At 41.8% G+C, this 25,329-nt stretch overlaps 4 protein-coding genes and 1 pseudogene across 6 annotated transcripts; 4 read left to right on the forward strand and 1 right to left on the reverse strand.

Annotated features, from left to right (window-relative positions):
• Window positions 1-278: 278 nt before the first annotated feature.
• Window positions 279-4,304, forward strand: LOC309701949 (uncharacterized protein). Its single transcript, XM_082526297.1, has 2 exons — window positions 279-382; window positions 851-4,304. Exons 1-2 carry the CDS (start codon window positions 376-378, stop codon window positions 3,985-3,987), a joined length of 3,144 nt encoding a protein of 1,047 aa, XP_082382423.1. The 5' UTR covers window positions 279-375; the 3' UTR covers window positions 3,988-4,304.
• An 8,166-nt stretch (window positions 4,305-12,470) lies between these two features.
• On the forward strand, window positions 12,471-13,676 carry LOC309701971 (putative nuclease HARBI1; the record flags this gene model as incomplete). Its single annotated transcript, XM_082526323.1, has 4 exons — window positions 12,471-12,827; window positions 12,904-13,016; window positions 13,102-13,213; window positions 13,294-13,676. The coding sequence occupies exons 1-4, from the start codon at window positions 12,485-12,487 to the stop codon at window positions 13,674-13,676; spliced, it is 951 nt and encodes a 316-aa protein (XP_082382449.1). The 5' UTR covers window positions 12,471-12,484.
• Window positions 13,677-13,722: 46 nt separating this feature from the next.
• On the reverse strand, window positions 13,723-15,874 carry LOC309701972 (uncharacterized protein). Of its 2 annotated transcripts, XM_082526325.1 has the most exons (8): window positions 15,488-15,874; window positions 15,299-15,369; window positions 14,950-15,126; window positions 14,332-14,393; window positions 14,193-14,255; window positions 14,049-14,108; window positions 13,835-13,966; window positions 13,723-13,752 (listed from the first exon to the last, which is right to left on the reverse strand). In XM_082526325.1, the coding sequence occupies exons 1-8, from the start codon at window positions 15,658-15,660 to the stop codon at window positions 13,732-13,734; spliced, it is 759 nt and encodes a 252-aa protein (XP_082382451.1). In that variant the 5' UTR covers window positions 15,661-15,874; the 3' UTR covers window positions 13,723-13,731. The 2 variants fall into 2 exon arrangements, with proteins under 2 accessions (XP_082382451.1, XP_082382450.1); XM_082526324.1 differs by having other exon boundaries at window positions 13,735-13,966.
• A 5-nt stretch (window positions 15,875-15,879) lies between these two features.
• On the forward strand, window positions 15,880-18,850 carry LOC309701962 (uncharacterized protein). Its single transcript, XM_082526316.1, has 4 exons — window positions 15,880-15,909; window positions 16,664-16,810; window positions 17,019-17,078; window positions 17,314-18,850. Exons 1-4 carry the CDS (start codon window positions 15,903-15,905, stop codon window positions 18,627-18,629), a joined length of 1,530 nt encoding a protein of 509 aa, XP_082382442.1. The 5' UTR covers window positions 15,880-15,902; the 3' UTR covers window positions 18,630-18,850.
• Window positions 18,851-21,647: 2,797 nt separating this feature from the next.
• On the forward strand, window positions 21,648-25,270 carry LOC309701968 (annotated as a pseudogene). Its single transcript, XR_014280823.1, has 3 exons — window positions 21,648-21,719; window positions 23,690-23,737; window positions 23,943-25,270. The product of XR_014280823.1 is annotated as an uncharacterized misc_RNA (transcript).
• The last annotated feature ends 59 nt before the right edge of the window (window positions 25,271-25,329 follow it).

Here is a 25,329-nt window from a genome sequence, read left to right on the forward strand (position 1 = left end):
TTTTCTTGTGTGACCTTCAATTATTGTCCTTCACTCACTGAAAACTTTACTTTTTAAAAACAAGTATTTATTCACCTGTGACATTACTAGCACTGGGAAATTGGTGCAGTTGGTTGAAAGATTGAAAGACAAACTTGAATCAAAGCTGAACAAGTAAACAATCTTTAAAATGTGTTGAATGTTATTTTGTACATAATCAAACTAATTACTGAAGTATGCAACTGCATTTTATTTCCTCCTAAAGGGAAAAACCCAGCAATCCCCACCCCCTTCCGATATATATTTTAGCAGTAAGTGAAACTAAGCTTGCATCAAAAACATCAAGATACATGACAATTGTCAAGCTCTTCTCTTCACTGATTAACTTCAAACAACATGTCTGGTAAGTTTTTTTTTTTTTTACCCTAATCCTTTGCAAACATAACAACACTGAATTAAAATAAATAGATAAATAAAATTGAAGATAAATGTCCCATGAAAATATGACTGGATGGTGCCTTAAGAATATTGTGAGCAAACTGTAAAATGTTGCACCTAGCCATGCAGTCTCATTTAATAAGGACACATAACTTTTGGGATTAATTATTTATGAATCATATTAATCTACTAAACAGACTACATTAAATATTTGATGTGAGTAATGTTTAGTGCCCTTCCTGAAGTAAATAAATTAATGAAATGTTACATAAAATTTAACAAAACACTGTTTTGACCACAAAGCTTTTGGTCAAGTGTTGTCAATGTATGGATGAACTTTCAGGGCCCTGAAGTTGGGACTTTCACAAAGACTTTCTTTGGGCCAAGCATTATATTTTCTTCTAATTCATTTTTTGTCTTCACTTCCTTCCAGTGGAAAAAATGTACAGGATTGTCCTGCTGGGAGACAGTGAAGCTGGGAAAAGCAGTCTAGCAAACATCATATTTGGAGAGGACATATTTAAGGTTGACAACACCGAATGTCAAACTGAGTCCAAATCTGTTCATGGAAGAAGAATTACCCTGATCAACACTCCTGATTTCTCAGACACAGGTAGATCAGAGGAGGAGCTGAAGCCTGAAATACTGAGGTGTATCACTGAGTGCACTCCAGGGCCTCATGTTTTTCTCATTGTGCTCAAAGTGGAGAAATCCACAGAGCAGCAGCAGCAGGCCGTCATTGAGAAAATAAGCCAGTATTTCTCAGAGGAGGTTTTCAAATATGCCGCAGTTGTCTTTACTGAGGATGGACCAGACTCAGATGAAATGAAGATCAAACAGTTCATAGATCAGAATAAATATCTGAGTGATCTGGTGAAGAAGTGCAAGAGCCAGTACCATCTCTACAACCAACAGGGTGATAACATCAGCAACCAGTCCAAAGTTGCAGAATTGCTCAACACAATAGACCAAATACTTAAAGAAAATAAAGGAGAGTTTGACATTAACAAGATGTTGCCCCAAGGAGACCCCTGCAATAAGGCTAACAGCAGTGGATTGTGGGATATATTGACCAACTTTGCAAGGCCTGCAGCAGAATTGGTCGCAAATGCTTTCTTTAACCCAACCCCTGGAACAACAACTGAGGCAGAGGATGAAAGCAATAAACTAGAAAGAGAAACAGAACAAGCAGGAAAAGGAAAAGCAGAGGAAAAGACAAAAGAGACTGAAAAACATGAAGAACCAAATGAAACGGGGGAAGAAATAGAAAAAAAACAAGCTGCACTAGATGCAAAAAAAGAAGGCCAGCAAAAAGAACCAAAGAAAGGAAAAAATAAAACAAAGCAAATAGTAAGCAATGGATTAGATATCATGCTGACTGCCTTATTTGGGATCTTTTTAGCAGCAGTAGTCTTGGGGGATAGAGTGGCATTCACAATAGGAGTCATAATAGCAATACTGTTAGTAGCATGGATGATGCCAAAAATAAACAACCTACAAGAATGGGTAATGAAAGATACAAGCAAAGTAGCAGAATGGGTAATGCAAGAAAAAAACAAATGGGTAATACAAAAATTAAGCATAATAGTAGAATGGGTAATAAAAGAAGTAAGCAAACTTGCAGAATGGTTAAAGCAAAAACTAAGCAATTGGGCAACGCAAAGGATGATCAAAGTAGCAGAATGGGTAATGCAAAAAGTAAGCAAAGTTCTGGAATGGCTAATGGAAAAAACAAATAACATAGCAGAGCATGTAATAAAAAAAGTAAGAAAGTGGGTAATGGAAAAAATAAACAAAGTAGTAGAAGGGGCAATGCAAAAAATGAGAAAAGTAACAGAACTGGTAATGCCAAAAATACACAAGGTAGCAGAAGCGGTCATGCCAAAAATAAGCAAAGTAGCAGAGGTTGGTGGTGGATTAGTTAGCAATGTGGGTGCTTTATTTGGCTCCTTTTTAGGGTTGGGGGGAACAATATTAGGGGGTGGAGCAGCGATAACAGAAGTACTGAAAACAGCACTCCAAATAGCATCGGACATTAGAGCAGTAGGGATAGGACCATGGATAAAGCAAAAACTAAGCAAAGTAACAGAATGGGTACTGGAAAAAGCAAGCAAAGTAGCCAAACTGGTATTTGAAGAAATAAGCAAGTGGTTAATGCAAAAATTAAGCCCAGTAGTAGAATGGATGATGCCAAAAATAAATAAAGTAGCAGAATGGGTAGGTGTTGGAGCAGAAGTACTGAAAACAGCACTCGAAATAGCATCAGACATTAAAGCAGTAGGGATAGGACCATGGCTAAAGCAAAAACTAAACAAAGTAACAGAATGGGTAATGCAAAAAGCAAGCAAAGTAGCCAAACTGGTATTTGAAGAAATAAGCAAGTGGTTAATGCAAAAATTAAGCCCAGTAGTAGAATGGATGATGCCAAAAATAAATAAAGTAGCAGAATGGGTAGGTGTTGGAGCAGAAGTACTGAAAACAGCACTCGAAATAGCATCAGACATTAAAGCAGTAGGGATAGGACCATGGCTAAAGCAAAAACTAAACAAATTAACAGAATGGGTAATGCAAAAAGCAAGCAAAGTTCTGGAATGGCTAATGGAAAAAACAAATAACATAGCAGAGCATGTAATAAAAAAAGTAAGAAAGTGGGTAATGGAAAAAATAAACAAAGTAGTAGAAGGGGCAATGCAAAAAATGAGAAAAGTAACAGAACTGGTAATGCCAAAAATACACAAGGTAGCAGAAGCGGTCATGCCAAAAATAAGCAAAGTAGCAGAGGTTGGTGGTGGATTAGTTAGCAATGTGGGTGCTTTATTTGGCTCCTTTTTAGGGTTGGGGGGAACAATATTAGGGGGTGGAGCAGCGATAACAGAAGTACTGAAAACAGCACTCCAAATAGCATCGGACATTAGAGCAGTAGGGATAGGACCATGGATAAAGCAAAAACTAAGCAAAGTAACAGAATGGGTACTGGAAAAAGCAAGCAAAGTAGCCAAACTGGTATTTGAAGAAATAAGCAAGTGGTTAATGCAAAAATTAAGCCCAGTAGTAGAATGGATGATGCCAAAAATAAATAAAGTAGCAGAATGGGTAGGTGTTGGAGCAGAAGTACTGAAAACAGCACTCGAAATAGCATCAGACATTAAAGCAGTAGGGATAGGACCATGGCTAAAGCAAAAACTAAACAAATTAACAGAATGGGTAATGCAAAAAGCAAGCAAAGTAGCCAAACTGGTATTTGAAGAAATAAGCAAGTGGTTAATGCAAAAATTAAGCCCAGTAGTAGAATGGATGATGCCAAAAATAAATAAAGTAGCAGAATGGATAAAGTCAAAAATGACCAAAGTAGAATGGTTAATACAAAATGTATACAAAATAATAGAGTGGATAAGAAAAACAAATCAGCCTCTGCAAAACCAGTCTCACAGTAGTGGAGTGATACTGCTGGTGTTTCTTTTGTTCTCATTGCTTGTAGCATGGCTTTTTCACAAAGTGCCATATGCTGAGATCCTCATCTTATTACAGATTCTGTTGCTTGTTATTATTTTTGTTGTCAAACAACACTAGGCAGATATATTGTGCCAGATGTGCCTTATGTACAAGTCCCCACTAACATTGAACAAAGTTATAATCAATCAAAATTGGGATAGGGATTCTGTTTGGACTATAGATAATTTTACCTGTTCATTCAGAGTATTTTAACTCCTTTCTACATTTATGTATCTACATTAGTTAATATAATGAAGTCATGGAATCAGTGGATACTGTATAATGTAAGCTAAACATATGTAAGTTTGCACTATAATGTCTGATTTTGTTTTATCTCCCACAAATCTCCTATATTATGTGTTATCTAAAAATAAAAGAAAGGAATGTCTTTGGTATTTTTTGTTGCACTGTGCGTCTGGAAATACAGAGGCAGAAGACAGGCATCAGGCCTGAGTGCTTGAGATACTTGAGACCAAGTTTGCATTCATGCCACTAGGCGTATTTTTAAGAGTTTTTGTTGGTTTGATAATGTCATCCTAGAGACATCCTATACTTGTCTTTTATTCAGCCTTTCAGTTCAGGAACAGTTTGAAAATCATAAAGTCAAGTCCAGAATTGACTGAAGAGAGCACTTAGAATGAGACACAGCCTTAAATGAACATGATGTTCAACAAACTTGAAGTTAAACTATGTACTGTCACCAGCAGACTCCAGTGTCAGACATCAGAGGTTTACTGTGGACTGATATGATAAACAAATTAAAAGTTAGATTGATGAAGTGCTTGTGATAAAGAATCAAAAGTAAGCACACTCTCTGGGGCTTTAAAGATCAAGACGTAATAATACAGATAGGTCTGTAATTTTGTGGACTACAAGACATTTTTGCATCTGTACAAGACCACTGTGGACTTTAAATCAAACACACAATACATGATTGAAGCGCAGACTTTCAACTTTAATTCAAAGGGTTAAATTTTAATAGTGCTACTGAACTCTGAAACACACACACTTTTTATGGTTTGTGCTGTGCAATAAAAGTTTCCCATTGCATTGAGCAAAGCATAGCACAGTAACAGCCAACTGGCTGGAAAGCAATCAAATGTGCTGGGGTGCGTCATACATCTGTGCCACAAATAAAAACAGTCAGCAGTGCTCCACCTGCACTATACACAGTGTAGGTACAGCAATGCTTTTCCACTCCTGAGTCACCTGTTGTTTTGCCAGGATCTCTCTGAGGCAGTCTGAAAGTCCATGGCCTCTCTGAACTCCTCCCACACCCAAGTTTTTGTTTCAGCCACTACCAGAGCTGCGTTCCACTTGGGCTGTCGGTACCTATAGGCTGCCTCTGAAGTCCCATAGGCTAACCAAGCCCGATAGGACTCCTTCTTCAGTCTAATGGCCCCCTTCACCTCTGGTGTCACCCGTAGCTGGACTGGCCATCGGGCATACCGGGCATTTGCCCGGTGGGCCGCTGGCGATTTTTTGTTTTTATGGGCCGATCGATTTTTCTTTTTTTTCTTTTTTTTGGAAGGGTATAAATAATGAAAGGTGTTGGATTGGCCAATTGGTCATGATCGACTCTGGGCTGGACCAATTACAGCCGAGGAGGTCGGATGCACCCTCCCCCTTGTTTAGCAATCTTATAGACGAACTAAAGAAAATGGAGAACAAAAAAAGGAAAGGAGGTGCAGAAAAAATTAGGGCCAAAAAGAAACAAGCCCTTCAGGCAGACGTTACCAAATGTGTAAAAATAACTGAATTGTTTGGCGGTAGCTATGGCATAGCTTCCACAGATTTAGCAACATCAGCAAGTGGTGGAGGCCAGCAGGTGGATAAGGGAAAGGGGAGGCAAGAGGAGGAGAGACCCGAGGCGGCCGCCGGTCATAGTGTCAGGTGAACTGAACTTCAGGTAAGAAGTTATGACCTGCTGTCTATCTGTGTCAGATATAAACCAAGTTTAGTTGTAGTTTGTTTTCGTTGTGCTGACTTTTTACAGTCGCTTAGAATAACTGGTACTGCGTACTAGCTAGCATGACGGCGTTTATATACTGCTGGGCGGGTGCTATGAAGTTACTGATAGTAAATTTTATTTTATGCTTAAGGTTAGTTTCTCAAACTCCTCAAAATCTTAACAAATTGTGCCAATCCTTACATGTTGCACCAGGCTGATTTATCATCAAAAGTGGAGAAGTCTGTGACAGAGGAGACAGAAGAGCAGCAGAGAGAGATGGAGCAAGAGAGAGAAATAAAAGAGCAGGAGAGAGAGATGGAGAGATGACTTTATGTCATCCATGAGGGGTGCATTTGACATATGTTTCACATATTATAGCCCAACAAGTTACTTATAGCAATTTAAATACAAGCAATCAGTTTTTGGCACATACCGGAAATCAGTTTTTGGCAGACAATCACTTTTTGGCATAACACCGGCTATTGCAGTTAATAATACAACAGCTTCTTGCCATTTTTTGTGTTTCTTTTTATCGCTGTGTAACTGAGTTAAATTGAAAGCCTGCATGCGCTAGTATCTCTTGCCACAAGTTCCCAGAATCCTTTGCGGTTTTACCCCTGAATGATGTCACATTTTTGGTGGGCCGGTCTCTAGTCAAAATGCCCGGGCCGATTTTTTGTCCCAGTCCAGCCCTGGTGTCACCAAGCAACAAGTTCAAGGTTGGGGAACGTCTCAACACAAGGAAGAAGGGGGGGAAAAGGCTGTCACGTTAGAGTGTTTGAAATACTTCTGACCAACTTTTCATGAATGTCAACAAGTGAAATGTTACTTTCATTTTTTTTGGTGCAGTAGTACCTGTTTTAATAATTTTGCTGAAGTAGCAGAAAAAGTAGAGGAATTCTAATAACAAATAAAAAGGTATTTGACAAAGCAAGAGCAGTGAAAAATTTACTTCACTGCAACCTTGTATAATTTCAAAAAGCTGAAATCTTTAGAATTCTGGCATTGTTCTTTGTGCAGTGAGAAAATAGAAACAAAAACAAGTTAGATGCAGTACTTATGTATACAAAGAGTCAACAGAAAAAAGTAAGCATGCCCTTTTTAAAATTTTAATTTTACCTGAAAGAACACAAAAACAACACAAATTACACTGAGTCATTATTCATTTAATAAAAACTAAGTGAAAATGCAGAAATAATAATTTCACTTTTAATTCAAGGACTTTTGGATGAACCATTTAGTAATTACAGTGATATTTTTATACAGAAGGTCTTGTCACATACAATGAAACAACAGCACAATAGAACAAAAGTTCTGAAAGACAATCATTTCCTGGTTGAGCAAAGTGTAGCACAGCACAATCAGGCCAACCAGGGAACATTCACGCACAGCGTGGTTTGACACTCATATGTACACATTATGTATGCACACACTCATATGTACACTCATATGTACACAAACTGTAACATATTTTAAGATGCTTCAGTTTACTTAATTTACTCAATGATGGCACCTTCAGTTTCTTCTTGTTTGTTAGTTGTTTTTTTTTGTATTTAAAAAGTGAAAGCATCCTCTCTTGGAGCATACAAGAAAAACAGTTCTGGGTAGAGGAAAAGAACAAGAAAGGAGGAAGGAGAAAGAAAATAAAAAAACATAAAATAATAAGTTAAGGCAGACATCTTTGAGAGTCTTTGAGATACTTGTGACCAACTCTGCAAAACAGTTAATGCAAAGTTTTTGTAAAACTCTTGAATTAAAGTTGAAAGTATACAGAGGCAAAACTGTGGACAAACTGTTTAGTAAATACAGTGATTTTTCTGTACAAAAGGTCTTGTCACATACAATACAACAATGGCACTGCTGAACTCAGAAAGACAATAATTAGTTGAGCAAAGTGTAGCACAGCACAATCACGCCAACCAGGGAGCATTCACACATGGCGTTGTTTGACACATTTGCACTATCAACAAAAATAAAGGGTATGGGCGCATGTAGGACACATACAGTAAAGACCATGAGAGATGATGTGCAGTGCCAATTTTGGGCTAAGTGGTCATTGTAGTTCACACTTCTTTCTTCATTAAATATAGAAACTAAAATAAGTTTAATATAATAATTTACTATCACATCCACAATCAGCTTACTTACTGATGGCAGCTTCAGTTCCTCCTTGTTTGTTTGTTTTTTGTTTTGTATTCAAAAAGTGAAAGCATCCTCTCTTGGAGCATTCGGGACAAACCAGTTCTGGGTAGAGGAAGTACTGAAAACAAGGAAGGAGGAAGAAAAACAAAGAATGAAAAAGATGCTTATGGTTTTAGAGTTTGTTGATCTGTGAAATTCGTGAATGTGTCAGCACAATGTCAATAAGGAAAGCCATCAATTTCAGAAAGGCTTATTATTCACAAGTGAAAAAACAATATATATATAATAAATAAAACAAAGCTCTAAATCTCCTACTCCACAGGCTTCATTTACCATTCACGAGTTTAATTAGAAAAAAAAAAGAAGTGAACAGGTATGGCTGGTTTGTTCTCTAAAAAAATATGGAAGCTGAAAAACCCCTCATAACTACTGGAATGTTCTTTGGACAGAAGAGACTGAGGTGGAGGTGTTAGGTGTGCAACATGCGGAGAAATCCAAACCCAGCATATCAGCATAAACACCTCACAGCACCACACAGTGGTGGATTGGTTTTGCAAACACAAGAAGTGAAAACTTTGCAGTTATTGATTTGACCATAAGCTCCTCTGTATATCAAAGCATTCTAGAGTAAAGTTGTCATGATCCTGCGTTTTGTGTTCCTCTTCGCGATTTTAGTTCTGTTCTCCCTTTGGGTTGTGTTTACTCCCTTCTGCCCGTGTGTTCCTGTTTTAGTTAGCGTTTCTTAGTTTATGTCCTTCATGTGTAAGTTCCTGTTTTATTGTGAAGGTCTGCGTCTTATGTGAGTGTTTTCAGTTTGCCTCCCTAGTCTCGTCTTGTTAATCACTCCCAGCTGTGTTTCCCACCTGTGTGTAATCTCCCTGTGTGTATTTAAGTTGTGTTTTCTGTCTCAGTAGTTGCTGGTTCGTCTGCGTTGTTTCCCCTCGGTCTCCCTGCGTCTCTCTATGTGTATTCCCACGGATCTCCCTGCATCTTCGGTTCTGGTTTGTGTTGTTAGTTTACCCAGTTTAGGTTTCAGTTTCATGCTCCCAGTGCCCTTGTTGTTTGTATTTCTGTTGTTAATAAATACTCACCTGCACCAGAGCTGCCGCGTCCTGGTCCTATATAATTCCACACGGCTTGCCCCCACAAACCGTGACAGTACGAACCAGCCACCATGGACCCAGCGGCAGTAAATCCGTCCGAGGAGCTCCGGGACGACATCACATACAATGTGGAGATCCTCCTCGGGCTGTGGCTGGAGAATCCACCGTACGGGCTTCGCCGCGCCGTAGAGAACCGGCTACAACGGCTCTTTTCCGGCCTGCCATGACTTCTGAAATTGCTTCCTCCAACCATGCAGGCTTTTCTCCAGCTCACACCTCACCTCCTCTCAGCCACTCCTGCCCCGCTGCCCGACTCGCCGGATGTGATCTTGCCCGGCTCGTCGGAGCCGTCTGCGGGGAGGAAACGCAGATTGCGCCGCCGGTGTGCAACCCCACAGCCGGACGTTCGGGCTTTTAATTCGCCGGCTGTGGTGAGTGAGGACTCTTTTTCATTTTCGGACTGTATGACCGTTCATTCAGGGGCAGTGTTCTGTGCAGCAGATGATATTGCGAGCAGCATATCACCTGCTCAGCAGCTACTCTCAGCTCAGTTAGCTCCCCCGCAGCTACCCTCGGCTCAGTTAGCTCCCCCGCAGCTACCCTCGGCTCAGTTAGCTCCCCCGCAGCTACCCTCGGCTCAGTTAGCTCCCCCGCAGCTACCCTCGGCTCAGTTAGCTCCCCCGCAGCTACTCTCGGCTCAGTTAGCTCCCCCGCAGCTACTCTCGGCTCAGTTAGCTCCCCCGCAGCTACTCTCGGCTCAGTTAGCTCCCCCGCAGCTACTCTCGGCTCGGTTTCCAGAGTCCCCAGAGTCACTTTCAGTTCAGGCTCCCGTAGCTCCAGTGCAACCCGCAGCTCAGGCCCCCGTAGCGCCAGAGTCACCCGCAGCTCAGGCCCCCGTAGCGCCAGTGCCACCTGCACTGTTACTGGCCTCACACACTCACTCCATGCAGGGAGAAAGTTTAATTACACCTCTAGGTGCTTCTTATGGTGCAGTCGCCATTGGCACAGTTTGCCGCTCCAGGGCTTCCCCAGAGTCTAGGTCTCAGTCCCCAGCTGATTCTGGACCCCTGAAGTTTAAGCAGCCACCTAAGAACTGCGCCATGTCAGCATTGCCTGTGCAGAGCCCGTGCTCAGTGCATTGCCAGTCGCCTTCGTGTCCGCCAGAGGACTCCATGTCTGCTGGCTTGGTGATAGCTTCCGCTGGAGGGTCCGAGGGACCGCTCCGGCCTTCGTCTCGTGTCTCCGCTGGAGGGTCCGAGGGACCGCTCCGGCCTTCGTTTCCTGTTTCCGCTGGAGGGTCCGAGGGACCGCTCCGGCCTTTGTTTCCTGTTTCCGCTGGAGGGTCCGAGGGACCGCTCCGGCCTTTGCTTCCTGCCTCGTCAGCTGGGGGGCCGAGGAGCCCGTCCAGCTGCCAGCAGCAGCTTCTTCATCCTCGCCTGGCCCGGCCCCGGCTTCATCATCTTTGCCTGGCCCAGCCTCAGAGCCCTCAGCCTCGTCTGGTCCAGCCTCAGAGCCCTCAGCCTCGTCTGGTCCAGCCTCAGAGCCCTCAGCCTCGTCTGGTCCAGCCTCAGAGCCCTCAGCCTCGTCTGGTCCAGCCTCAGAGCCCTCAGCCTCGTCTGGTCCAGCCTCAGAGCCCTCAGCCTCGTCTGGTCCAGCCTCCGTGTCTTCAGCCTCGTCTGGTCCAGCCTCCGTGTCTTCAGCCTCAGAGCCTTCAGCCTCGCCTGGCCCAGCCTCGTTTGGGTCTGGAGTTGAACGGACGTTTTCTAGACCACTGGCCGGGCACCATCGCCGTCGTGGGCGGCCCTCAGACTGCCTTCGCCTGAGTGGCCGCCGTTGCCTTCCGCACGGTGCCTTCCGCACGGCCGGCCCCCGGATCGCCTTCGCCCGAGTGGCCGCCGTTGCCTTCCGCACGGCCGGCCCCCGGACCCTCTTCGCCTGAGTGGCCGCCGTTGCCTTCCGCACGGCCGGCCCCCGGACTGCCTACCCCTGAGTGACCGCCGCTGCCGTCCGCATGGCCGGCCCCCTGAACTCTTCTGTTTTGGACTCCTGTGCTGTCGGCCCCCTGGCCGGCCCCCTGGGCTCTTCTGTTTTGGACTCCGTTTTTCTTGGGCTGTGGTGTGTTTCATTTCGTTGGTTGTTTTTGGTTTTGGGCTCTGTTTTCCTGTGTTCTGGTGTGCTTCGTTTCTTTTGGTTTTGGACTCGTGTTTTTCTTTTTGTCGTTTGGCCTTTTGGTTCTCCTGTTTTGTTTTGCCTCGTGCCCTCCGTCCTGGACCCCCACCGCCCGCCCTGGTCTGGTGGCTTTCTGTTTTTCTGGCAGTTCTGTTCTTGTTGTGCTGTCTGGAGCCAGCCTTTGAGGGGGGGGACTGTCATGATCCTGGGTCCTAATAAATACTCACCTGCACCAGAACTGCCGCATCCTGGTCCTACATAATTCCACACGGCTTGCCCCCGCAAACCGTGACAAAAGTTTGTGATGCCATCTGTCCAACAGTTAAAATTTGATAGAAATTGAGTCATGCATCTTCAACAGCACTGTGCATAAACCATTCATGACAAAATCTGAAATTTAAGTCATTAGATTACATGTATTTTCCAAATAATTTTATTATTTAAGTGAAAGTAAAACATTACATTTAAGGTAATCAGGTCAAAATCTACTTTTACTTTATTATGCACCATATATATTTTTCAAAATTATTATTATTCAAAATTATTGCTTCATGTTTATAAAGGCAAACAATCATTGTTTCATTTTTTTTATTATTTGTAAGCAAAGTGAAGTAATTACACCCATGGAAGAATACCAGGACTGGGAGATTGGTGCTACCCCTTGAAAGACTGAAAGAAAAACTTAAATCCCAACAAGGAAATTGAATGAGTGACAATTAAGTTATTTGTTTTAAGACTTTATTAATGCAAAGAGGAAACAAAATGATGCATATATTTAGTTTCCTCATGAAGGGAAACCCCCAGCTATCCACATCCCCAAAATGCACATATTTCTTACAGCAGGTGAAACTAACCTGGAGAAACAACAAGACACACAACAGTTGTCAAGCTCTGGGCCCTGTTTCAGGAAGCCGGTTTAGTGGAAAAACTGAGTAAGTATACCCTGAGTTAACGAAAACTCTGGGTTTTCGGTTTCACAAAGCGAGTTCAGCTGAAGCCTCAGTGAGTCACTATGACGACACACGCCGTGAAGCTAACCTGCCCCCTAGCAGGTTTACTACAACTAACCCTGACTGACCCCGCCTCTTTGTCGGAAACCTGACAGCAGGAAGTGTCAGACATGGCGTGCCCCGTCCTTGAAGAGCCAGTAGATCTTGAAGCCCAAATTCTCCGCAGAGCACTCCGCCGGGAGAGAGTGATTAGAGCGCGTATGGACATCTTATCATTACCTGATGATTTCCTGTGCGAACGTTACCGTGTCTCAGCACAATCAATAAGTTATTTGCATAACATCCTCAGGCCATATATTGCGCATGTGACACATCGCGGACATGCGCTCAGTCCATTACATATTCTTTGTACCGCACTCCGTTTCTTTGCAAACGGGAGCTTTCTGTACAATATCGGTGACGCTGAGCACGTTTCCAAGGCTACCGTCTGTCGGGCAGTCAGGAATGTTACAGTAGCACTGAAACGTCTCCTGCACTCGTTTGTGGTGTTCCCCGGTCACAGACCCACAAGATTCATCAAAGAGGGATTCCACAAAATTGCAGGTATCAGGATGAACAAAACTCAATGCATGATGTGGTGATACGTGAACTACCACTCAAATGGTACATACATTTCCAGGGTTCCCAGGCGTGATTGGCTGTATAGATGGCACCCACATCCCAATCATTGCACCCTCAGCAAATGAAGGAGACTATGTGAACAGGAAGTCCGTCCACAGCATCAATGTACAGGTACATAATTCCCTGTAGCATTTCACACCAACAAGTGATGGCATCATGGTAATGGATGCTAATATGTGTTCTCTGCACTGGGCAGATCATATGTGATGCTGCCAACATCATCACAAATGTGGAAGCCAAGTGGCCAGGCTCTGTACATGACTCACGAATCTTCCGGGAATGTACACTGAGCACCAAATTTGGACATGGTGGGTCGAAGTAACTGTGAAATATACAGAGACCAATTGCCACAGGGACGTTTGCACTGACATGTATTCTTCTGTCCTAGGAGAGTTCACTGGCCACCTGCTTGGTGATAGGGGGTACCCATGTCTACCCTATTTGCTCACCCCTTACCCTGACCCTGAACCGGGCCCACAGCAGCGTTATAATCTGGCCCATTGCAGGACACGGGCCAGAGTTGAAATGACCATCGGAATGCTCAAGGCCCGGTTCCAGTGCCTTCGTGGACTCAGGGTCACCCCAGAAAGGGCATGTGACATCATTGTGGCATGTGTGATCCTACACAACATTGCCACGATTAGAGGTGAACAGTGTCCAGCTGAACCAGACAACAGCAGTGATCCACACGATGAACATCCTGACCCACCCACGAACGTACAGGATGGAAGAGCAGTCAGAGACACCATATGCCACAACCATTTCCTGTGACCCGTCAACCCAACATGTTACAAGACAAATACACAGATACTGTGGTCAACTGCCTTTATTGGTCACCCTGTATGTCCTGTACACAAAGAATAAATGCGTATATTAGTATGTTGTACAAACACTGACATGATTCGTCCATCTATGATCACTCCACCCACCCTTAACTGTTGTTCCAGCAGTACAATCTCCAGCTTCGACTTTTGGATCTGCAGCTGGAGGTGCACCATTTCCATGTCGCACTTTCTTATCTTCCTGGCCAGATATGTCTTATACAGCTGCTTCACAGGGAGCTATTGCAACAAGGGACATAGCATTGGCATCCATAGTACATGCCTACTTAGGTTGGTTGTAAATCAGTGCTGAACAACCCACTGTGGAAAGGTTCGTTGTAGGAGTGGCTGGACCCTCTTCCTCTTCATTTCCAGCATCACTCTGCCGGGGACATAGTAAGTCCATGGTGTCATCATAGTACCACATTGTCGTCAGTTGTTATATTTTCCACTGTACACTGTATACCTCATAGTGTGGCTCTGTTGCGGCCTCCTCTGTAGCAGCTGTCACTGTTTCGTCATCATGTGCCTGTGGTGGAGACATTTAACAACATTGCTGTTCTACTGTTGACACATGTAGTCTGTGGAGTATTACGAGTACTCACAACTGCATGTCGGTCTGGCTCAACAGGGGGCTGCACCAGATGCAGTACACCATCACCGTCAACTGGAAGAATATGGGGTTCATACAGGTCACTCATGACTTATGTGGGCGCAAATGGCAATTACCAGACATACCAATCACCATACACCTCATTGTCAGTATGCTCTCAGAGACAACCGACACTGAGGGAAGGCAAAATCAGTAGGTGTCAGGGTGGAAACGCTTTTATGAGCTTTATGTTGCATTGAGGTATATGTTCATATGTTACACTTATTGGGAAAGGTACGGAATGTACTACTCGCTCTGTCTCTGGGAACAGGGAGCTCACCCTGTGGGAGGTTAACACACACACACGCATGTATGCAAAATTAAAGGACACTGCTATGCTCATAATAAAGACGTACCACTGCAGCTCGGTGTGTGTGAGTCTCTCCCTGGGCCCTCACCCGTGCAGCACGTTAACAGTTTCCAAGTGTCTCAGTGTTGTTTATTCACCTAACTGTTTGATGACTGTCATTCTCTGTCAGTAGGACAGTAACTTCACTACGACATAGTTCATTTTGGTCAAGGTGACTGTGCAGAATGGATGTATGCACGCCATGTATTGTTTTGGATTTACCCCTTATGTAGGCACTTGTGTCTTGTGGGGTTGTTGCCACAGAGGATGTCCCCGCAGAGATGCCTTCAGCCACAGGGCGCCCACTGTTTTGGCTGAGGGCCAACTGCTCAGCCTCTGTGGGTGGTGGTGGTGGAGGACCCCCACCTGTTTTTCGGGCCTCCGCTTTTTTTCTGTTGGCTGTGACGGCACACATTTGGGCATACAGAGTAGGCAAATGTGTACTTGTGATGTGCTCAGATAATTTCAATATGTGCTTACAGGTGGTATATTACTGTAGCCTCTAACTGCAATTGATTTACATAGGACACACAGACCAAGCACTATGGCTCATAATACAATTACACCTTACCTGTTTGGACTATGTTTTTATACTTCATTTTTACTTGCTGCCAGGAACGTTTGGGGCCTGTTGGGTTGCACCTGCGCTCACATCACATCACAAAATAAAATGTATAACATAATAAATAGAATGACATATGATAAAATAACGTGTTATATGGGTGGAAATCCCTAGATCAATGTTTAAATTAACACTCACGCATTGACTCTGTCGGCTATGTTTTGCCATGCATGCTCCCTTTCCTTTGCAGCTGCGGCTGTGTTACTTTTTTTCTGCATGATGTGCATGCTGTCGGCATATGCTGCCATCAGAATTTCCGCCTCGAGCGCTGTGAAATACGTCGACCGCGCCTTCTTTCCCTCCGTCTCCATGGTGACTCGCTTAATCTGTGCTCCACTGATCGGGGCTTTATGTATCCTCGTGCGCGTGCTTAACTTGGGGTTGTAGCAACTCCGCGTTGACTGAACTAATTGTTATCAGCCTTTCTGAAACCGAATATTCCGAGTTGGACAGTTCGGGGTTACTCAACCCTGCGTATCGTTTTTCACTCTGAGTTTTCTAAACCGGCTTCCTGAAACAGGGCCCTGCTCTTTGTTGATTCACTGCAACCAACATGCCTGGTGAGTCCTTTTAATGCTAAACTTCTGCAGATATAACATCTACATATTTTAGATAAAATGTTATTGGTTTCGATGGGCCCACACAGCCTGTTTAAAGAAATGACAAATCACTTTGGGTATTTGTGAAGCTTGAATCACTGAATTATTCTGTTAACCAGGTGACATTATCTTTTTGATCTGAGTAAATGCAGACCAATCCAAAATAAAAAGCCAAAAAAATTCATATTTAATTTAAATGGAAAATTATATAGAGCAAAGCATTGTTTTGAACTTTTTTTTTGGTGATGTTTTATCAAGCAAACTATTGCTATATCATGCTGTGTATGATATATTTATATTATATATTTTTTGTATCACATTTGGTACATTGGGCGTTTTTGGCAACTTTTGCAAGTACTGATCATGTCAATGAGAAAAAAGTCACAGAAACTCATGTATCAAATATGATACAAAAGGCATTATAAGGATAAAGTGAAAGTCACAGCACTGTTTTGAACTTCATTTTTATGGTGATGTTTTATTAAGCAACTCCAGAAGATGCATAAAGACAGATTATTACTTTAATGGTTGTTATTTGCATGGTCTGTATGGCAACACAGAATCAAGCTTTGAGTTTGCCTTTAGTAAATGCCTTTTCTCTCAATCTTTGTGTGTGTGTGTGTGTGTGTGTGTGTGTGTGTGTGTGTGTGTGTGTGTGTGTTGTTATTGTTATAGTATCTATTAATCATAAACTGCAATTAATCTGTTGTACAAGGGTCAGAGAAGTTGTCAAAGGATGTATGGATGAACTTAACAGGCCCTGGAGTTGGGCCTTTGAGTGAGGCTTTCTTTGGGCAAAGTGTCACAGTTTTGCAGGAAAACATAGGACCAAAAGGAGTAACAGCACAAGCAGAAGACACAGGTATTCCAAAAAAATGAATAAATAAACACAGTATTTGTGTTTCTGTGTGTATCATTAAGCAATATAATCTACACCATCTATCACTAACTATTTCCTCTCTACATAATGTTGCAAATGAACTGAGTTGGCATTAGTAATCATTCATATGACAACATGAAAAAACAGTCATAACCAAATAACGCTATTCTTACGCATTTTGCTTTTTTAGTTCCACCAACAATGATTGTCATGGAAGGACAAACAGCTGGGGCTCAAAAGTACATCAAAGGTAACAACATATTTAAGGAGTCATGAGTTTGTCTAAGTTGCATTCCTTAAGTAAAGCCAGCTTGGCCTGTTACAACAGAATGCTCTCCTATTCTTATGCTTTGCGTAAATGAAATAACACAGGAGTCCTGGAGAGCATATTTAAATTTGCAATGTTTCTCCTTCTATGCTTTCTTTTCCCTCTAATAATAGGACACACATTCTGCTATTTACTTATTGTCTTCACTCCCTTTCAGTGGAAAAAATGTACAGGATTGTTCTGCTGGGAGACAGTGAAGCTGGGAAAAGGAGCCTAGCAAGCACCATGTTTGGAGAAGATACATTTATGGTTGACAACACTGAATGCCAAACAAAGTCCAAATCTCTCCATGGAAGACGAATTACCATGATCAACACTCCTGATTTCTCTGGCCCAGGTAGATCAGAGGAGGAGCTGAAGCCTGAAATACTGAGGTGTATCACTGAGTGCACTCCAGGGCCTCATGCTTTTGTCATTGTGCTCAAAGTGGAGAAATCCACACAGAAGCAGCAGCAGGCTGTTATTAAGAAAATAAGCCAGTATTTCTCAGAGGAGGTTTTCAAATATGCCGCAGTTGTCTTTACTCAGGATGGCCCAGACTCAGATGAAATGAAGATCAAAGCGTTTATAGATCAGAATGAATATCTGAGTGATCTGGTGAAGAAGTGCAAGAGCCGATACCACATCATTAATAATTACACCCGACAGGGTGACAAGATCAGCAACCAGTCCCAGGTTACAGAGCTGCTCAACACAATAGACCAGATAGCTGCACAGAACAAAGGTTGGTGCTACACTAGCAAGATGTTGCCACAAGGAGACACCCACAATAAGGCTAACAACAGCTTCTCTAAGAATAAGATGATCAAATTGACAGGTTGTGCAGCAACTTCAGTAGCAAAGGCTTTCTCTGGACCAGCTGTTGTAGTTTTAACCCCAGGGACAACAAACAGAGCAGAGGAACCAAATGCTATATCAGAAATGAAAAGCAATGGTACCCTGACAGAAATGGCAAGCAATGTAGATGGAGAAACAACAAAGAAAACAGGAGAAGAAGAAGAAGAAGCAGTGAAGACAAAAGAAGATCTTCTTCTCCAAGGAGAAAGAGAAGACGGCAATGCTGCTCGAAAAGCAGAGGAAGCGGGAGGACTGGAGTGCTTTGTACGTTTTCTGTTTGGTGTAGTTGTAGCAGTAGGAGCACCATTATTAAAGGAGGGAGCCGTATTTATAGTATCAGTCATAGCAAGAGCGATAACATTAGTGACTTCAGCTTCAGACTCTACACCAAACGCAGCAGGAACAACAGATGTAGACTCAGCAAGAGCTGGAGGGCCAGCAGCAAATGTGGTAGAAACACTTAGAAGAGCCTTAGGTGATGGTAACGTACCAGAATGGGTAAGATGGGCAATAGAAAAAACATTCACTATAATAGAGTGGATAAGAAGTGATTTTGAATTGGTGATAATTGTTTTCCTCGCATTACTTCTGACATGGTTTTTACTTAAAGTACCGTTTTTGGGACACTTCTGGTAATTTTGCTGTTTGTGGTTTTTTTTTAAGATTCATGACATGATCTAATTACAACACTAGACAGAACTGTATGATTGTGTGACTGGTTTAATTTAAAGACCAACATCATACATGTTTTAAAAGATACAGGATGCATGATATGGTCACAAATATTGTTTAAGTCATTGTTTCTTTTGTTTTTGTTTTCTTAAAAAGAGATATTCTACTCCATGAAGAAAAAAACATTTTTTCTCTTTGTCTATCTTTTTGTTGTAATATCATATTTCCAACAGAAATTATTTTCCAAACATGTATACATGTCTTGTAGTTGATTCAGTTTACTATGGGTTACTGTACTTGTGCCTACCTTTAGATTATAAAAACAAAAACATAATCCAATCAGAAATTAGTGTGAACTCAGTTTATGCTTTCTGTCTTACCATATTCTCTGTTCCACCAAAGAATTATAACTGCTTTTATGTGATGCTCTAAAAAAATGTAATAATATGGAATTAGTAAATACATCTTAACATATATTTTGTCTTTATTCTGTACGTCTTTGGGTATAGTGTATCAACCTTGTGCAAGGTTTCTCTTTTATGTATAAATAAGCAATAAAGCAAATAATTAACTGTGTTTTAGTTGCTTCCTTTAATCACACCTAAGGCTGAAACCACCAAAAGCCTTATCTGGTGTCTCTATAATGACATCAAACTCTAAAAATCTTGGTGCATTATATATACATTTTCAGAAATAGTGTAATGTAAAAAGTCTGTCTCTGACACGAATATATCCCATCAAGCCTGCTGGTGGGCAGCAAAGCATGCCTATAATCCAAACCACTGATTTTTATATATTTATTATGTTTTTGTCAGCTTGTAAAGTTCACTTTTACTCTGCCGAATACAGAAACAAACAGGTAGAGTCAGAACTCACTAAAACTATGATGTTTTTAGTACAACATGCTGATGTCTGACCTTTGAACTATGACCTTAAAGCATTACATACTAAAATGGTGTGTATTATAATCTTTATACATATGACTGCAGCAGAACTAGTTGAAATCTTTGGCCTCTATGAGCTGTAAAAGCTTTAGATTTTAAGTTATATTCATGCAGTGTGAGATTTTGCGAAGCGTTATGGCGTCATTGTGATGTCACAGGGCATTGTTTTGAAACAAAGTATGTTGCGCAGCTCTCTTTCTCTCTCTCTTTCTCTCTCTCTCTCTCTCTCTCTATGCCCTTTCATATGAGTAATTATTTATTTAATAAAAACTTAGTTAAAATGCAGAAAACTATATCCTTACTGCTTCCATATGAGTTACAGTTAGGATTTTTTTCTTTTCTTAATTTTGTTTTGTATTCCTACGTAGTACATTTTAAATTATTTGTAATTGAAGTGCAGAAATCCAACTTTAATTCAAGTAATTTTGGATAAACTGTTTAGTAATTAAAGTGATTTTTCTATACAAAAGGTCTTATCACACACAATACAACAACAGCACTGCTGAGCAATGAAAGACAATAATTTCCTGGTCGAGCAAAGTGTAGCATGGCACAATCACACCAATCAGGGAGCATTTACACATGGCGTGGTTTGACACATTTGCACTGTAAAAAAAAAAAGGGTATTGGCTGCAGGACACATACAGTAAAGACTATGTGAGGCCATTAAAAATCATGCGCAGTGCCAATTTTGGGTCTAATAGTTGGGGCAGTTTATCCTTCTTTCTATGTGAAAGGTTAGAAACAGTAACTTATTTTAAGACACTCAAAATGAAATAAACAAACTCAAATAATTTTAACATAATAATTTGCCATCACAGCCACCTTCAGTTTACTTCAGTTCCTCCTTGTTTGTTTGTTTTTGCTTTGTATTCAAAAAGTGAAAGCATCCTCTCTTGGAGCATTCAGGACAAACCAGTTCTGGGTAGAGGAAGTACTGAAAACAAGGAAGGAGGAAGAAAAACAAAGAATGAAAAAGATGCTTATGGTTTTAGAGTTTGTTGATCTGTGAAATTCAAGAATGTGTCAGCACAACATCAATGACGAAAGGCTTACTATTCACAAGTGAAAATCAAATATAAAAAAATAAAACAAAGCTAATAATCATAGACTCCACATGCATCATTTACCATTCATGAGTTCAATTACAAAAAAAACACAACACTTCTGGAATAATTTGGATAGAAGGACAGAAGAGACTGAGGTGGAGGTGTTAGCCGTGCGACGTTTGATGAAATCCAAACCCAGCATATCAGCATAAACACGTCACAGCACCACACAGTGGTGGACCGGTGATGAGTTGAGCTTCTCTTACAAACACGAGAAATGGAAACTTTGCAGTTATTGAGTTGACAGTAAACACCTCTGTATGTCAAAGCACTCAAGAGTAAAGTTTGTGATGCCATCTGTCCAACAGTTAAAATGTGATAGAAATTGAGTCATGCAACAGGAAAATGAAGAAAAAGTGAATAGCTAGAAAAATAAAAATAAAGGTGCTCTCATAGCACTGTCAAAGTCGAGGCCTCAGCTGGACTCAAATGCTCTGACAGGACTTCAACAGCACTGTGCAAAAACCATTCATGGCAAAATCAGGAATTTCAGTCATTATATTACATATTATTATCAGGTCAAACGAAATTTACTTGGTTTTACTTTAGTTCACACCGTCGTATTTTTCTTAATGGTCATCTATTTCAATAAATAAACATTTGATCTTATTTATTTCGTTTGCATTTTATTCAAAATCCTTACTTCATGTTTATAAAGAGAAACAACCATAATTTCAGTGCATTTTTTCTTATTTGAAGCCCTGGAAGAATACCAGGACTGGAAGATTGGCTACTAAAAAGACTGAAAGAAAAACTTAGATCTCAACAAGGAAACAGAATGAGTGACATTGAAGTTATTTGTTTTAAGACTTTATAAATGCAAAGAGGAAACAAAATGTTGCTTACATTTCCGTGTAAAGGGAAATCTCCAGTTATCCACACCCCCAAATATTTCTTACAGCAGGTGAAACTAACCTGGAGAAGGGTAGGTCAAAAGCAACAAGACACACAAGAGTTATCAAGCTCTGCTCTTTGCTGATTCACTTCAACCAACATGCCTGGTGAGTCCTTTTAATGCTAAACGTCTGCAGATATACCATAATCCCTGTCCCCAAGAAACCTAGGATCACTGGACTAAATGACTACAGACCCGTGGCTCTGACATCTGTGGTCATGAAGTCATTTGAGCGCCTAGTTCTCTCCCATCTCAAGACCCTCACGGCCCCCCTCCTGGACCCCCTGCAGTTTGCATATAGAGCCAACAGGTCTGTAGACGACGCCATCAACATGGCCCTACACTTCATCCTGCAGCATCTGGACTCCCCAGGAACCTACGCCAGGATCCTGTTTGTGGACTTCAGCTCTGCCTTCAACACCATCCTTCCAGACCATCTCCGAGGCAAGCTTTCCCAGATGAATGTGCCTGATCCCATCTGCCGGTGGATCACTGACTTCCTGACGGACAGGAAGCAGCATGTGAGGCTGGGAAAGAATGTCTCGGACTCCCGGACCATCAGCACCGGCTCCCCTCAGGGCTGTGTTCTTTCTCCTCTGCTCTTCTCCCTGTACACCAACTGCTGCACCTCCACCCACCAGTCTGTCAAGCTAATCAAGTTTGCAGATGACACCACCGTTATTGGACTCATCTCGGATGGGGATGAGTCTGCCTACAGGAGGGAGGTTGAACGTCTGGTGTCTTGGTGCAGCCACAACAACCTGGTGCTGAATGCCCAGAAGACAGTGGAGATTATTGTGGACTTCAGGAAGCACACAGCCCCACTCCCCCCCATCATCCTGACTGACACCCCCATCACCTCTGTGGACTCATTCCGCTTCCTGGGTACCACCATCACCCAGGACCTGAAGTGGGAGCCCACCATCACCTCCGTCATCAAGAAAGCCCAGCAGAGGATGTACTTCCTGAGGCAGCTGAAGAAATTCAACCTGCCAACACGGACGATGATGCAATTCTACACTGCAATCATCGAGTCCATCCTCACCTCCTCCATCACCGTGTGGTACGCTGGAGCCACTATCAGGGACAAACAGAGACTGCAGCGTGTTGTGCGCTCTGCTGACAAGGTGATTGGCTGCAGACTCCCATCTCTGCAGGACCTGTACACCTCCAGGACACTGCGGCGTGCAGCTCGGATCTCAGCTGACCCTTCTCACCCTGGACACAGTCTGTTTGACCTGCTACCCTCAGGCAGGAGGCTCCGGTCCATTCGCACCAGAACCTCTCGCCATAAGAACAGTTTCTTCCCCTCTGCTGTTGGACACATGAACAATAACCATATGACTGTTCCCACCACTAACACATGACCCTACGCTGTGTTCCCTGCATCATTCCATGTTTGGCACTGATCACCACCTGCACTCATGTATATATCTTTCTACGTAGCACTCTTAATTCTTATTCTCATGTATATTTCTCATGTATATCTCATGCACATATCTTTCTTTCTACATAGCACTTTAATTCTTATTGTTTGCACTGAAGCACCGCAGCAAATTCCTAATGTTGTAAACCTCAACATCTGGCAATAAACCCATTCTGATTCTGATTCTGATTCTGATTCTGATTCTGATCTACATATTTTAGATAAAATGTTATTGGTTTCGATGGGCCCACACAGCCTGTTTAAAGAAATGACAAATCACTTTGGGTATTTGTGAAGCTTGAATCACTGAATTATTCTGTTAACCAGGTGACATTACCTTTTTGATCTGAGTAAATGCAGACCTATCCAAAATAAAAAGCCAAACTCCAGAATCATCATAAAAACAGATTATTACTTGAATGTTTGTTTTTTGCATGCTCACACAGACTCGAGCTTTGAGTTTGTCTTTTCTCTCTTGGTGTGTATTTGTATTTGTGTTTCTGTGTGTATCATTAAGCAATACAATCTATGGAATGTATGATTAACTATTTCCTCTCTATGTAATGTAGTAAATTAACTGATGTGACAATATTAATAAACAGTCCTGAATAAACTGAATAATGTTATTCTTGCTCATTTTGCTTTTTTAGTTCCATCCAAAAAAGGAAAAACAGCTCAGGCTCAAAAGTACCTCGAAGGTAACAACATCTTTGAGAAGTTATGAGTGTGACTCAGTTGTATTCCTTAAGTAACCAAGCTTGCTCTGTTACAACAGAGGAATAACTCAGAGTAGTCCAGGAGTGTCAAGTTTCTGACTTGTAACGTTTATCCTTCCTGTTTTCTTTTCCCTCCAATAATAGAACCAAATGTTGCTATTTATTTATTGTCTTCACTTCCTTTCAGTGGAAAAAATGTACAGGATTGTCCTGCTGGGAGACAGTGAAGCTGGGAAAAGGAGCCTAGAAAACAACATGTTTGGAGAAGATGCATTTGTAGTTAACACTGAATGCCAAACTAAGTCCAAATCTCTCCATGGAAGAAAGATTACCTTGATCAACACTCCTGATTTCTCTGGCCCAGGTAGATCAGAGGAGGAGCTGAAACCTGAAATACTGAGGTGTATCACTGAGTGCACTCCAGGGCCTCATGCTTTTGTCATTGTGCTCAAAGTGGAGAAATCCACAGAGCAGCAGCATCAGAAGGCTGTTATTGAGAAAATAAGCCAGTATTTCTCAGAGGAAGTTTTCAAATATGCTGCAGTTGTCTTTATTCAGGATGGACGAGACTCAGATGAAATGAAGATTAAAGAGTTCATAGATCAGAATGAATATCTGAATGATCTAATGAGGAAATCCACATCATTAATAAATACAACGGACAGGGTGACAAGATCAGCAACCAGTCCCAGGTTACAGAGCTGCTCAACACAATAGACCAGATAGTTGCAGAAAACAAAGATTGGCGCTACACCAGCAAGATGTTACCACAAGGAGACACCCACAATAAGGCTAACAACCGCATCTCTGCAGACGCTCCAGACACAGGAAGAGCTGGAAGGCCAGCAGCAAATGTGGAATTAACAGTTAGAAGATCCTTAGGTGATGATAGCGTACCAGAATGGGTAAAATGGGTAGAATGGGTAATAGAAAAAATATTCAATTTATTAGAGTGGATAAGAAATGATTGTGACTTGTGGATAATTGTTTTCATCTCGTTACTTCTGACATGGTACAAAGTACCATTTTTTGGGACCCTTCTCATAATTTTGCTGTTTGTGTTTCTCTTTGAGATTCGTGACATGATTTAATTACAACACCAGACAGAAATGTATGATCGTGTGACTGATTATTCAGCCTCTATGAGGTGTACTTACGATTATTAGATATATTTCTGCATTTGAGATTTTGCAAAATGTTATGGAATCATTATGATGTCAAAAGTGTGTTAAGTGTGTTGCACATCGCTCTCCATATCTTTCCATATATATGATATATGGAAAGTCTGTCAGTATGTTTCTTTTGCTTTACACAATGTAGATACAACTTGGACTGTGACTTGCACTTTATTTGGTTTTTTGAAGGTCTTTTTGTTTTGTTTTTTAGGTGAACATTGACCTTGGGTGGTAATAATAAAGGTCAAATTCAAACGCTTAGCCAACCTAAGCCTATTAACAAACAGGCAGACAGAAAAGAAACAGAAAACGATTACATGCTCCCTCCTCTACAGGGGAGAATGAGGTAACATTCATTTTTTTCCATGTTAAAGGTTGCTTGTAGCATATGTGTGTATG

Source organism: Aulonocara stuartgranti, assembly GCF_965226115.1.
Source record: "Aulonocara stuartgranti genome assembly, chromosome: 3".
Classification (NCBI taxonomy): Eukaryota; Metazoa; Chordata; class Actinopteri; order Cichliformes; family Cichlidae; genus Aulonocara; species Aulonocara stuartgranti.